At 50.0% G+C, this 13,369-nt stretch overlaps 1 protein-coding gene across 2 annotated transcripts; it reads right to left on the bottom strand.

Moving 5' to 3' along the window:
* Nucleotides 1-850: 850 nt before the first annotated feature.
* On the bottom strand, nucleotides 851-13,270 carry CABP5 (calcium binding protein 5). 2 transcript variants are annotated; one of them, XM_072773243.1, is made up of 6 exons: nucleotides 10,021-13,270; nucleotides 8,503-8,533; nucleotides 7,811-7,954; nucleotides 6,849-6,958; nucleotides 3,702-3,849; nucleotides 851-1,395 (listed from the first exon to the last, which is right to left on the bottom strand). In XM_072773243.1, exons 1-6 carry the CDS (start codon nucleotides 10,081-10,083, stop codon nucleotides 1,370-1,372), a joined length of 522 nt encoding a protein of 173 aa, XP_072629344.1. In that variant the 5' UTR covers nucleotides 10,084-13,270; the 3' UTR covers nucleotides 851-1,369. The 2 variants fall into 2 exon arrangements, with proteins under 2 accessions (XP_072629344.1, XP_072629350.1); XM_072773249.1 differs by having other exon boundaries at nucleotides 3,720-3,849.
* Nucleotides 13,271-13,369: the final 99 nt, after the last annotated feature.

Below are 13,369 nucleotides of genomic sequence, written 5' to 3'. Positions count from 1 at the left end.
TTCTACCATACTAACCAAGATTATATTTACTCATGTATTTTGTTCCACATCTGTCTCCTCCCTTTATAATGTGGTGAGCTCCTGGGGGTGGAGGTGGGGGCCAGGATCGGTGTATTTCATTCACCGAGATAGTCCCATGCTTGGAAGAGTGCCTTGCACTCACAGCAAGCACTTCATACATTCCTGCTGAATAAATGAAGTGCAGAAGGGAAGGAAGGCAGGATGGAAGGAAGGAAGGATATACAGAAGGGCACAAAGTAAGTGGTCACAGTGAGAGGTTAGAAAACACATTATTCTGGTTCCACTCTTCAAATCTAAAATTTAATTTTATGAAACGAGGCTATTGAACCAGATGACCCATTGTATACTTCTACTTGGTGGGTTTCAAACATGAGGAAAACCTGGTGGAAGGTGTGATATGAATCCTGTACTTTGGGGACTTTGTGTCCTGCCCGCAGGTGGAAGTAAAAAGGAACAGATCCTCTGGTTTCAGGGTGCAGGTCAGTGTCAGGGTGTGAGGGCTGGCACAAGTTCCCACCTAACAGAGGCAAAATCTACTGGAGCACCCAGGGCAGACCATTGTGGGGCAGGGTGGAGGGGGGTGCTGGGGTTCCCAGGAATGGTTTCCATGCCACCCATATGTAAGCTGAGAATTTGAGAATTCCCCGTCCCCCTTCTCTTTGCATGATGACATTTTATGGGGGATTAATTCCCTGGGGATCAGCTTGCTCTAAACCTTGGTAATCCAGATTTATGATTTAATTCAGTATCTCACATAAGGAAAAGGAAGTAGGAGGTGGAAGAGAAAAAACAGACCTTGCTTCCAGGAAATCAACCAAACGGGCTAAGCTCACTTTGGAAGCCTCTTTAATTAACCTCTTCCAAGTCCAGTCTTATCAGGAACTCTGTAGCCCCAAGATTGGCCTTTCCCCCCTCTCCCAACAGAGAGAAACTGAGGTGATCGGAAGCAGCTGAAGCAGGAAGGGCGAAGGGCGGACTATGGGCTGGATTTTTTGGGAGTCAGACCCATGAGGACACTGAGGAAGAGACTCTAGTAGGTCATAGGCTTTGGAGATTATGGGAAGTCAAAAGATGTCATTAATCTTTGGAAATGGGGGAGCAGCACTGACCCTAGTCCCAATCTCATTTTCATTTGTAGATTCTTCCTTCTTAATCTCATTCTAGAGAGGTACCCCTGGCCCCACTCCGCCATCTGGGCAAAGTGATCATTTTTGGGTTAGCCTTAATTCATGCTCTGCAAGGTGGCCAGCCACCACTCTTCCTGGAAGGGCCCGAGGGGATTTGGTCCAAGGCAAGTGCTTTATCCATGTTGGCTGGGGGTGGGGTGACCGGGACTTCCAGAACCTCCTCAGCGAGACATCATCTTCACAAACTCTGAAAAGGAAGGTCTCTGGTGAGGTGCGTATTTGTAAGAGCAGCCAGCATTCATTTTAAAGCCCTTACTGTGTGTCAGGAACCATGGGTGATCTTTGGGAAAGTTCTCAATGACCCTCTGTATCTCAATTTCTTCATCTCCAAAATGGAAATCACAGGACTGCCATATGCCATATGTAATATTTCAGATGGTTAAACAAGATAATGCTTTAAGACACATCAGGTGTTAAATAACTATGATTATCTGATTTCATCTTCTCAACCAATTCTGGAGGAGGAAATATCATTTTACAGATAAGCAGAGGCCAATGCAGTTGACCAATGGGCCTGAGGTCATGTGGATGGTGAGTGGTAAACCTTGGGAATAAAGCAGGGTGCACCTGACTTTGCTGTGACTCCACGCCAGATGAACTTTGGGGCCCCACCAAGGTCTTGAGGTCATTCTGTCCTTTCCCTGCCTGGGCATCTGCCTCCTATCTCTTCCAGATTTCCAGGGATGCCCCTGGCACACCTGAGCCTGGTGAGATCCAGCAGGCATCCAGCAAACATTTACTAAGTTGTGGTAATGCAATAAATATCTACCAAGTTTCCCTATTGGGAATTACAGAAAAGATGGTTCAGAGAACATCCCTCACTTGCCATCCAGGATTCAACACCCTAGTTGGTGAACACAGCTCAGTGCCATGAAGTCTGCAGTGATTACTTTGAAGGGAGAGGAACAGAAAAACATCGGTAGGACTACAGAGCTGGAGCTAATACACCCAGCTGAAGATGAAGGGAAGCTTCTTGGCAAAGGTTGCACTGTTCCCATTCCTGAGGGATGGATAAGACCTGAGAATGCCCTGATGGGAAAGTATGGGAACTGGAAGGGAAGCCAGGGAGAAAGGAACAGGATTTCAAGGACACAGAGCAGTGTGTCCCAGAACCCAGCAACTCAGAGTGCTTGTTGAAGTAAGGAGTTGGTGGAGGTCAGACCATGGATGCACTTGAATATTGGACTAAGAATTTATCTTTTGTCAGGGTGCCTGGGGGGCTCGGTCAGTTAAGTATCTGCCTTCAGCTCAGGTCATGATCCTAGGGTCCTGGGATCAAGTCCCACATCAAGCTCCCTGCTCAGTGGGGAATCTGCTTCTTCCTCTCCCTCTGCCACTCCCCCTGCTCATGTTCTCTCTCTATCTCTCTCTCTGTCTCTGTCTCTCTCTTTCTCAAATAAATAAATAAATAAATAAATAAATAAATAAATACAATCTTAAAAAAAGAATTGAGCTTTTGTCTATAGGCAGCAGTTGGATGCTGGGGTTTCTGAACCAGAGAGTCACAATTAGAGCCTGTCATGCCCTGTTCCGTCTCCTACAAAGATCTCTACTCCGATCCACACAGGATTGCAATGGTTTCCATTCATCTGATCACTCAACACACACGTAACAAGCTCTGCACCAGGACTGGGGGTTTGGTGATGAGAGGTTCGGTCTGTGGCCTCAGCAGGAAACAGGCAAGTCATGGTTATAAGCTCTGGCGGTGTCACTCTCCTTGTTACAGTGGAGGCATGTGCGGGTGCAGAAGAGGAATGCCCCTGCCCAAGAGGAGAGGTAGGGGGCAGCTTCCAGGGGCATAACTAAGACTTACCCAGCAGGAAGAGGCAAGGGTGATCCAGGCAGGAACACCAATGCGAGCAATGTCAGGATTGCCACTTAGTACATGAGTTCTCTGGATTTTCTCTAAAACTTTGGGAGGAAGATGTCATATTGCCCCATTTTGCAGATATGAACACTGACACTTAACATGAGAAAACAGGGCAGCCCTGGTGGCTCAGTGGTTTAGTGCCACCTGCAGCCCAGGGCTGATCCTGGAGACCCGGGATCGAGTCCCACGTCAGGCTCCCTGCATGAAGCCTGCTTCTGCCTCTGCCTGTGTCTCTGCCTCTCTCTCTCCTCTCTGTGTATTCTCATGAATAAATAAAAAATCTTAAAAAAAAAAAAAAAAAAAAACCATGAGAAAGCAGCCAGGATAAGGCTGCATAGTCAGTAAGAGACGATCCTGAATTTGAGCCTCGAGACTCTGACCCCAAAGCCCCAGCTACTAAGCAGTCCACTCTCCAGATGGGACCCTCTGATCTCTGACAAGGGCGCCTAGTGAACTGGGAAGAGACAGGGACTGGAGACGTGAGAGTGAGCCCTGCGGGAGCACGTGTAGGGATAAGCTCCTAGATGGTGTCCCAGGAAGAGGTGAGGGACATGGAGCCTTTGAAATGACCCAGGTTGAAAGGGAGAGTCATATGGGCAGTGGCTGTCCCCACACAATGTCACCTTCAAAGTCGACAGTACCGTCTCCATTCACATCAGCCTCCTGCACAACCTCCGAGATCTCGCGGGGCGTGAGCTTCTCTCCCAGGAGCCTCTGCATGGCCTGCTGCAGCTCCCCGAGGGTGATCTCCCCATCTCCATTGGTGTCAAACTGATTGGAGCAGAGGAGTGATATCAACAATGATCACGACAATCCCAAGAACAGTGTTACTGACCACTTACTATGGGTCAGCGCTTTCACACATCGTGCACTGGCGTGTCCCCTCTCTGAAGGTGGGTCATCTGCACTATCTTGTTCACTGCCCCATGCTCAGGCTCCGAACAGTGCCTTCCACACAGTATGACGCACCAGATAAATACTGGCTGAATTAATGAACTATTTTCAAACCTCCATGCTGCATACCCTTAACCAATCTATTAGAAAGTCTCTGCATTCTATGCCCCAAGCAGGTGGGGTAGCTAACTATCCTTCTCTAGCTACACTGACACTAACCTGGCCAAAGCCACAATCATCTCTTTTCTGGACTATCATGACAGCCCCCCAGTTGGTCCTCTGACTCCCATCATGCGTTGTCCACATATCAGGGCCTTGTGTTCATGTTCATTTAAAACAGAAATCAGGGGTGTCTGGGTGGCTCAGTCGGTTAAGCGTCTGCCTTCAGCTCAGGTCATGATCCCAGGGTCCTGGGTTCAAGCCTCGCATTGGGCTTCTTGCTCAGCAGGGAGTCTGCTTCTCCTTCTCCCTCTGCCCTCACCCCTGCTATGCTCTCTCTCTGTCTCAAATAAATAAAAATCTTAAAAAAAAAAAAAAAAAAAAAAAAAACAGAAATCAGGTACTGTCAGCCACTCTGCTGAAAATACTCCAGTGGCTTCCTATCCCCCTCAATGAAATCCTGACATGTTCCTCAACACACAAACTCCTATGAGGTTGGGTCCTCCCTCTGCCAACTCTGAGCCCTTGTTGCTTGCATGCTAATGTTACTCTCTCTCCAGCTCAGGATGCTCCAAGAACTCAGGGCTTCTTGCTCTTCCCCAAATGCGCTTTCTGCCTTCCAGCATCCATACCTGCTGCTTCCCCAGCCTGGAATAATATTTCCCCAGAGCAGTGCCATCCAATTGAAATATAGCATGAACCCCATGGCTGATTTTAAATTTTTTAGTCAGCCATGTTTTTATTTTTATTTTATTTTTTTATTTTTATAAATTTATTTTTCATTGGTGTTCAATTTGCCAACATATAGAATAACACCCAGTGCTCATCCCGTCAAGTGCCCACCTCAGTGCCTGTCACCCAGTCACCCCCACCCCTGCCCACCTCCCCTTCCACCACCCCTAGTTCAGCCATGTTTTTAAATAAAAGGTTAAAGAGAACAAGATAACTTTTAATAATCAATTTTACTTAACCCAATATATCCAAAATATTATCATTTCAGAATGTAATCAATTTAACAATTATTAATGAGCAGGGCACCTGGCCAGCTCGGTTGGTAGAGCACCTGACTCTTGATCTCAGGAGTTTGAGCCCCACATTGGGTGAGGAGATTACTTCAAATCTTTAGAAATTATAAATGAGCTATATTTTTTTAATGCACACTGGATTTCATAAGATGTTTAAATACTACCATGGTAAGTACTTAGTATATACTCAGTGTGATTATTTAACATAATCAGTACACATGTATGCTTAAGCTAAGGATACTCTTAATCCAGGTGTATTTTACAACTGATAGGGCACCTACGCTGCGCAGTGGTTGAGCATCTGCCTTTGACTCAGGTCATGATCCTGGGGTCCTGAGATTCAATCCTAAATTGGGCTCCCCGCAGGGAGCCTGCTTCTCCCTCTGCCTATGCCTCTGCTCCTCTCTCTGTGTCTCTCATGAATAAATAAATAAAATCTTTTTAAAAATCTGATAGCACCTCTCCATTCAAACACCAAATACTATCAGAAATACTTGATCTGCATGTAGCTTTTGTAAAATTTGTAGGTGGAAAGGTAGATCCACATACTCAAGGTTTTCCAGGAGAAATGTTTCTCAGTAACTGAATTGTGTTATTTGTTTTTAAATTTAAGCAAATTGAGTGTATATTCTATTGAATGTCCAATTAAATAAACAATTGAACTGAAACAAATCAAAATTAGATAAAATGAAAAAAACGAGTTCCTCAGTCATACCTGCTAGTATGTCTAGGGCTTGACAGCCACAGGTGGCCAATGGCTACCATTTTGGACAGAACATTTCTGAGATTACAGGAAGTACTGTTGGGTGATGCAGCTCTAGGTCATATTTATGTGAAGCTGGGACAGGAAAATCACACAGCTGGTAGGAGGACATCTTCCTGGGATTCAGACCCATGTTTGCACGGCTCCAAAGTTTTGCCTTCCAAAGGCTATGCTACTCTTTATTTTTGCTTCCTGCACCGAAAGCTCTGAGGTAATAATTTTATTTGATTTTATTTTTAAAGATTTTATTTATATATTTGAGAGAGAGACAGGGTGAGTGGGGGGAGTGGCACAGGGAGACGGTCAATCAGACTCTGTGCTGAGTGTGGAGCCTGACGTGGGGCTCAATCCATGACCCTGAGATCATGACCTGTGCCAAAACCAAGAGTTGGATGCTTAACCCACTGAACCACCCAGGCGTCCCCTGAGGAAAGCATTTTATTAGGGGATGAAAGCAAATCTCAGCAAGCCCCTCACCCTCCCTGGGTATGAGACTTAAGAGATTCTTAAGTATCTCTACAGTGGGTTAAACCGGATTATCTCTTTGCATTCCCCTCTGGAATCTCAAATTATTGAATTCCTTCTTCCCATTACAGGCACAGAGATTAGAGGTCTAACCATGTGTTCTGGGCATGGCAGGATCTCAGGTGAGATTTGTAAATTCCCTGAGCCTCAACGTCCTCATCTACATGACTGGGGATAAGGGGCAGCTTATCCCTATTGTTCTTTATGATCATTAAACTAGAAAGTATTTGCAGAGGGCCTCGTGCATTGTAAATGTTTGGAAGATGTGATTTTCCTTCCCTATAAATCCCATTCTAGTTTCCAAAATATTTGGTTTGGGTAGGTTCTGTCCATGTTGGAAGACCAATCATAGACTCCTGGTGTTTCTTTCAAGTACCCCCAACACCATGAAAATCTTAACTCACTTCCTTGAAGGCGTCTCTCATCTCCTGGACACCGATCATCCCCGCTGTTTCCTCAAGGAGTTTGGGGGTCATCAGCTCTACAAAGTCCTCGAAGTCTACACGGCCACCCACTGAGGACAGAAGAGGCAGGTTTAGTGAGAGTCCATGTAACCAACCCTTCACTACCTCTCTGGACCCTTCCAGATTGGTTTAAGAGGCAGACCTGCTCTGATCTCTCTGCCATCTGAGAAATTTCCCTCTCAGCCAACCCGGAGCCCAGGGTCCCTCTAATCCAAACCCGGGTGGACGGATGCATGGGGTGAAAGAAACCAGCTGTCCCTGTGACCTTGGGAAAAATCTCTTAATTGGTTCAGATCTCTGCTCATCTGTTGGTCTGTAGAAGGGGGAGCATGAATTGAGTGGGAGCCAAACCTCTTCCAGATAGAAACACAATCCTGTCTTTGGGTTCAACCTTGTTTACTCTGTGGCACGCCTTAGAGCAAAACCCCAGAGTAATTTGGTCCCAGCTTCCTTCTCAAAATGAGCTCTGGAACCCATCCCGTTTGTTTCCAGAGGCAGATACGGTTCCAAGCTTGCCCTCTACCTTTGCGTCTCGGTGGTCATGGTACTAACCTACATTGATAACCGTTTACTGGAGGCTAAGCCTTGACCTGCATCAGCTCCTTCATCCCAATCCCACAAGGAGTGACAGATGGGAAAAATGAGACTCAGGAGTGGAAGTTGACTCCACTTTTCAAAAGCACCACAATCAGTACATGATAGAAGTGGGACTTGGACCCAGATCTGCCTCCAAGAGTCACCCTTTTATCCACTTCAGACGCTGCCTCCCCGAATCCAGGCTGAACTGTTTGCTTCCAGACTCCTAGTGCCGCCTACCCTCTTCCTTCGCTGTGGCTCAGCCTCCACATCCCTCCTGCTTCCACCCCACCCACTCCCAGCAGTCCTCCCCGGCCCAGCCTCACAGTTCATGCGGATTTGCTGGCCCAGTTCAGTCAACTCCATCTCCGTGGGCATGTAACCCATCGTCCTCATGAGATTCCCTAAATCCTTACAGGAGATGAACCCATCTCTGTCCTTGTCAAACTCAAGAAATGCTTCCCGGAGCTCTGAAAGTTAAGAGAGAAGAACCTTGAGGGGACTCGAAACAGTCAATGGGGAAGACTGGCCATCCCTTGAAACCATCAGGGAGGTACTGACTAGAGACTCCAAAGGAGAAGATATCTTTGAAAACCAAAATTTAAAAAAAGGAGTGATGTATGAAACATGGACAGAGAGTGCAATGAGCAAGATTGAAATGTGCAAGAGGAATGATCCGTGAGACCGCAGAGTGATGGCACTGCGGTCCTCCAGATTCTGGGGTGACGTTATAGGGACCTTCAAAACCTCCAAAAGAAAAAACAACAGTCTTGGATTCATCTTAAAACTCTTGCATCTGTCACTCCTGGGTCTCTGAGACGCTTGGGGATGGGTGTGGTGTGCCTTCTGAACACTTTGGGAGGCTCCCAAGCGACTGTGTGAGAGAGTTCTACAAAATCATGGCTGAATGGGAAGAGAGAGGTGTGTGAAGCTTTCGTGGGAAGGGTCTACACTGAGATGCACAGGAGAGCAGCCTAGTGGCGGATGACAATGAGGTGGCATTTGGGGCAGGGGTTACCTTCGATCTCATCTTGTCCCAGGGGTCTTTCCTGGAAAGGAATGTAGAGAGAGGGAATTTGAGAGGGTCAGGGATCCCATATCTACTTCTCCAAACACATCCCTCCCTCCTCTGGACAACCCCTCCCCGACCCCTCCTTGTTCCCAGTTCTCCTCTAACTCCCCTCCTCTTCCTTCTCGTCTCCTGATTCCCACCCCTGACTGTGTGCTTCCCGCCCTCTTCCTCATCACTTCCCATTTCCTCTCTCCTATCCCGGGATCTTGATCTCTGTCCCTCTGCCTTTCCTGAACAGACATCCATCCCATTGTGCTAGCAAGGGGTCTTCTATGTCTTGGCATCCCATCCCCTCCTTTCTTCAGAACAAGAGAGTAAGGCTCAGAATCACAGCTAATGCGCTCAGAGTGCCAACCCTGTGCCCGGTGCCCACAGTCACTTCACTGAAACCTCAGATCCACCCCAGGGGGTAGGACCACATAGCATTCCCATCTTAAGAGGAAGCTGAGGAACAGAGAGGTTAAGGTTAAGGGACACAGCTCTAAGTGGCAGAGACGCTCCCAAGGCAGGGAGACATTAAATCACTCCCTGGAGGTCATGCAGCAGGCCAGGTGCAGCGAGGGCTGAGATTTGAATTCTGAGCCAAAATTCTTTCCACTACACCCGCTTGATTCCTTTCCCACCGCCCCCCATTCTTTCTCCCAAGGGTTAGAAGCTGTTTGCGTGGGAGCCAGTGTTCGGTGGCATCTGGGCAGGATGCTCACTGCCAGCATGACCAATTCTTCAACCAGCTAAGCATTTCCAATCCCTGATGCCACCACTGCTCTCAGACACACCTGAAGGGTCAGGCTGGGTATAAGGCACACCACCTGTGGACTCCACCAGCCTCTGGCCTCCCCCTTGTTCCTGGAGCCTTCCCCTGAGCTTCTCTTTCTCATGATGCCCTCCCCCCTCAGGCCCATCTCTCTCTCTCTCTCTCTCTCATCCTAAAGCCCAACAATGAAAAGTAAGCCCCCTGGATCAAATAGACTTGATGGGACCCTGCCACTCAGTAACTATAGAAGGCAAGGGGCTTTGTGACTCAGAGCCTCCATTTCCACATCTGTAAAATGGGAACGCAAGTGTGGCCAACCGTGAATGTGGTCCTGAGGATGAAATGACAGCAGGAAAGCAAAGCCCTTTGCGTAGGGCTGGGTGCATAGCAGTGCCTCAGTAAGAGGCAGTTGTGTCATCACCGTCATGGTTACAGGTGTCCAGAGAAATGAGAGGTGATGGACAGGGACATCCCAGTTCCCCTTTTATTTGCAGGTCTCCTCCCCTTCTCCCTTTTGCTGCTGAGTCCGGAGTTTACCTTCACTCACCTCACTGGCCCACTGAGCTCCCAGAGTTCTACCTTCTTGGTCAGGAGTCCCCCTGAGGCTGTGCCCCTTATCCCGGCCCCTTGCACCTGTCATGCCCCTTCCCTCCCCACACCCTGGCCCCCTTTGCCCTGTCCGTACCCTTTCCCACTGTCTGCCACCTCACCCGCTGTTTCTCAGCGATGCCTTTCCTCAGGAAGATGCAGGCGGGGCCCATGGGAAACTGCATGGAGGGGCAGGGCAGGGGCACCAGGCAGCAGGCTCAAGTAGGCTTCCCCTCCTTCCTGTCCCCCTTGGCGTGCAGCCTCCTTATCTTCTCTGGTGCTCCTTTGCCAAGTCTTGCTGCCTCTCTTGGCTTCTCCCTCGGTCCCAGTGTCCGAGAGCTGTGACAGCTGGATCAGAAATCTCTCCTGGGGTTGGGGAGGGATCAGAGCTGTCCCTGCCTCCCCATCTGGCTAGAGTGGGGTGGAGGGGGAGCCGGTTTCAGGCTCTGACCTTTTATCCCCAGAATAGAACTGAAGAGTTTCAAACCTGGGGATTAGAGTGGAGAGCATCCATTCATTCATGTTCCAGCAAGCCTGCTGGGTACTCACTCCGAGAGGGGCCTCTGCTGGCCTTTGGGTCTGTGCACATGTAGAGGACCTTGCCCCTGGCCTCAGGGCGCTGCCGTCAGCATGTGCCAGCGAGCAGGATGCAAGAACCTGAGTAACAGCCTGACTTCAGGAAGTGGGCGCACACAGCGATTAAGAGGGTGATATCTGTGCTTCCTCTGCTCACCTCTTCCTCCCTTCGTAAATAATCTGGGGTGGGGTGGGGAGAGAGCAAGGTAGGCACCTATGCTGGCCAGCGAGGGGGCTGGCAAGCGAAAAGTCATGGTGATGTCACAGCCCAAGGAGGCCATGAAGGTCCCTACCTTGGGGGTTGGGAGGGGATCAGGATAGGGAGCCAGAGTTCGAATAGTTGTGGGAGTTAGGGGGGTGCCCACAGAGAGGCAGCAGGGCTGAGTGTCTGGGCCTGGGGCAGTAAGGATGAGCCATGGGAGGGGAGCCTGACATGCCACGTGGGAGCACGAGCACGAGCAGAGTGAGAAGGTGTCTACACGCAGGTCCCGAGGATGTCCACTCACAGGGGGTGCAAGGTGTAGGATGTGGACAACAGGTCAGGGTGAGAAGGGTGCCCCTGCTGAGCGGGACGGCAGCAAGGAAGAGAGAGGAGTTACACACAGGGAATCGACGAGGAATAAAGGGCAATCAGTTCTTCATGGATACTGAGATGGGGAAAAGGAGGAGTCTGGTGTTGGATGGGAATCGGAGGCACTGGTTTGTACTGGTGGGTTTCAGGACAGAGGGCTGTGACAGTAAACACAGATGTCACAGGGTATGCAGGGACACTGGTATGTAGGTCATCGAGCTAAGAGGACACAGAAGCTGTGACACCCCTGGCATCCAGGGCTTGGCTTTTAAAATACCATTCTCCATTGAAAGGAACAAGTCCTGGGGGAGAGGGCTGCTCCCACGTCTGGAGCACGACAAGCAAGTCTAAGATGAGCCTAAAACGTCTTGCGCAGTAAAGCAAGGACACAGTTGTGGGGTCACGGCGAAGGATCCCAGAGGTCACCCTGAAGAAGCTCCCCTGGCAATTTGAGAATCCAAATAAATATCAACAGGTTATATGGGAACACGGGAAAGCAGGAGTCCACACAGACAGGACTGTGCCAAGTTGGATACCATTTATTTGCGTCGCACAAAATATCCTCTTACGATATACTGACTGCAGAGGGGTCACTTTACATGGGGGCACCAAGCAGACATCACCTTAATCAAGTGATTAAAACGAGCATCGTCAGATGTGACAAACTGAAATTATATATTTGATTCACGTGCAATCATGAACAAGCCAGCTGCCCACCTTCCCTTCCCTGCTGCCCCTCCTCTGCACACACTTTCCGGGACTCCGCTCCAAGCACTGTCTGCCCTGGGGTCTCGACAAGTTCTAGAAGCAGCATTTCAACCAGGGGAAGATGTTCCAGCTGCCCGCCTGTCCACCCTGAGCTCATCCCCTCACCACCTGCATCGCCAGCCATCAGCAGGATCTTGTCACTCCCACACTTTCCAGTGGGGTGTGGAACTGGAATGTTCCACATTCCCGAGGGGGCATGTGAGGCTCCCCATGGGCAGCGCTGCCAGCACAGGGCCTCCTGCGGACTGTCTGGACCAAATCCTGGCCCTCCATCTAGTAGACAGTGGACCTAGGGAAAGTTATTTGCATCTATGTGCCTCAGTGTCCCCCATCTGTCAAATGGGGTAATAAAAATTCCTATCCGGTGGGACTGTCGTGAGGGTCTTTGGTGAGTGAGGACATCCCTGCCCAGCCCCGGTGGAGGGCTGTGGCAGCCACAGCTGCTGGGGGTGGCGTGTTCACAGGGGTCTGCAGGGGTGAGGGGAGGAGGAGCGTGTCTCTGGCCCCGCTTTCCTCAGGAAGACTGGGTTCCATGCCTGAAGGGACCATGGGCTGTACACAAAGCCAGACGGACATGGGCACCCCCAGACACACAGCACGTAACACACACATGTTATTTTGCCTTAAACACGGAGAGTTTGGTAAGTATGGCTGCACGTTACCTTGCCAGTCCTCTTTGGTACAGCTGTATCGGTTAGGGACTCTTTTAGCCGTTGATGAGCACAGGCCATTTCACAGTGTGCAGCCACACTGGGATTTGGTTGCACCCAATAACTATTCCCTCGCCTCTGCTCCACCCCCACGACCAGAAGCCTGCTGGGCAGCAGCTGGCCCCCGGGCCACCCTCTAAGGGCTACTTTCCCTGGATCTGCTGGCTATTCCTCATGGTCACAAGGTGGCGGCCCCAGCTCCAACCATCGATCCCCAGTCGAGGCAGGTGGGAAGGCAGGGCTGCCCAACCAGGTCCCCTTTTTGATCAGGAAAAACAGCACCGACTACATGCCAGGCACTGTGAAGGGGCTGAGGATCTACGGATGAGCAAACCAGGTCCAGCCAGCGGCTGGCTGCCCTCACGGATGAGGCTCCAGAATCTGCGGTCCCCAGTCCGTGGCTGGCAGAGCTGGGGGTCTCACACACTCACTGCACTGTCTCGCAGGAGGACAGGGCCCGGAGCCAGGCTGCTGGGTCAGAACCCTGGCATTGGCACCCCCGCTTTGGGCCTGGGTGCCCATCTCCCTGTTCTGTGCGCCCCGTCCCCCCAGAGTCTGCGAAGCAGGTTACCTGAGTTAACATTCAAGTCTTGGCTACCACTGGCCCATACAACAGCCACCAACCAACCGCATGTGGCTGCTTACAGGAAAATTAAAGAAAATGAAATAAAATAAAATGAAATGAAACACAGCCATGTTTCCAGCGCTCAGCGGCTGCACGTAGCTGGTGGCTATCCTGCCGCTCAGCATGGATGCAGAACACCTGCAAACCTGTGGAGAATCTACGGGAAGGTGCTGGGTCAGACAGTTCCTAGCACGCTGCTGGCCACACACCCTCCACGCAGG

The sequence above is a fragment of the Canis lupus genome, chromosome 1 (genome assembly GCF_048164855.1).
Source record: "Canis lupus baileyi chromosome 1, mCanLup2.hap1, whole genome shotgun sequence".
Classification (NCBI taxonomy): Eukaryota; Metazoa; Chordata; class Mammalia; order Carnivora; family Canidae; genus Canis; species Canis lupus.
The sequence above is the reverse complement of the archived record's forward strand: the minus strand, read 5'-3'. Positions and strand labels throughout refer to the sequence as shown.

Coding starts and splice junctions, on each gene's coding strand:
- CABP5 (XM_072773243.1), bottom strand. CDS start 10,083: ATGCAGTTTCCCATGGGCCCCGCCTGCATCTTCCTGAGGAAAGGCATC. Junction 8,534..10,020: donor GCATCGCTGAGAAACAGCGG/GTGAGGTGGCAG, acceptor ATTCCTTTCCAG/GAAAGACCCCTGGGACAAGA. Junction 3,850..6,848: donor TGAGAGACGCCTTCAAGGAA/GTGAGTTAAGAT, acceptor TGCTCCAATCAG/TTTGACACCAATGGAGATGG.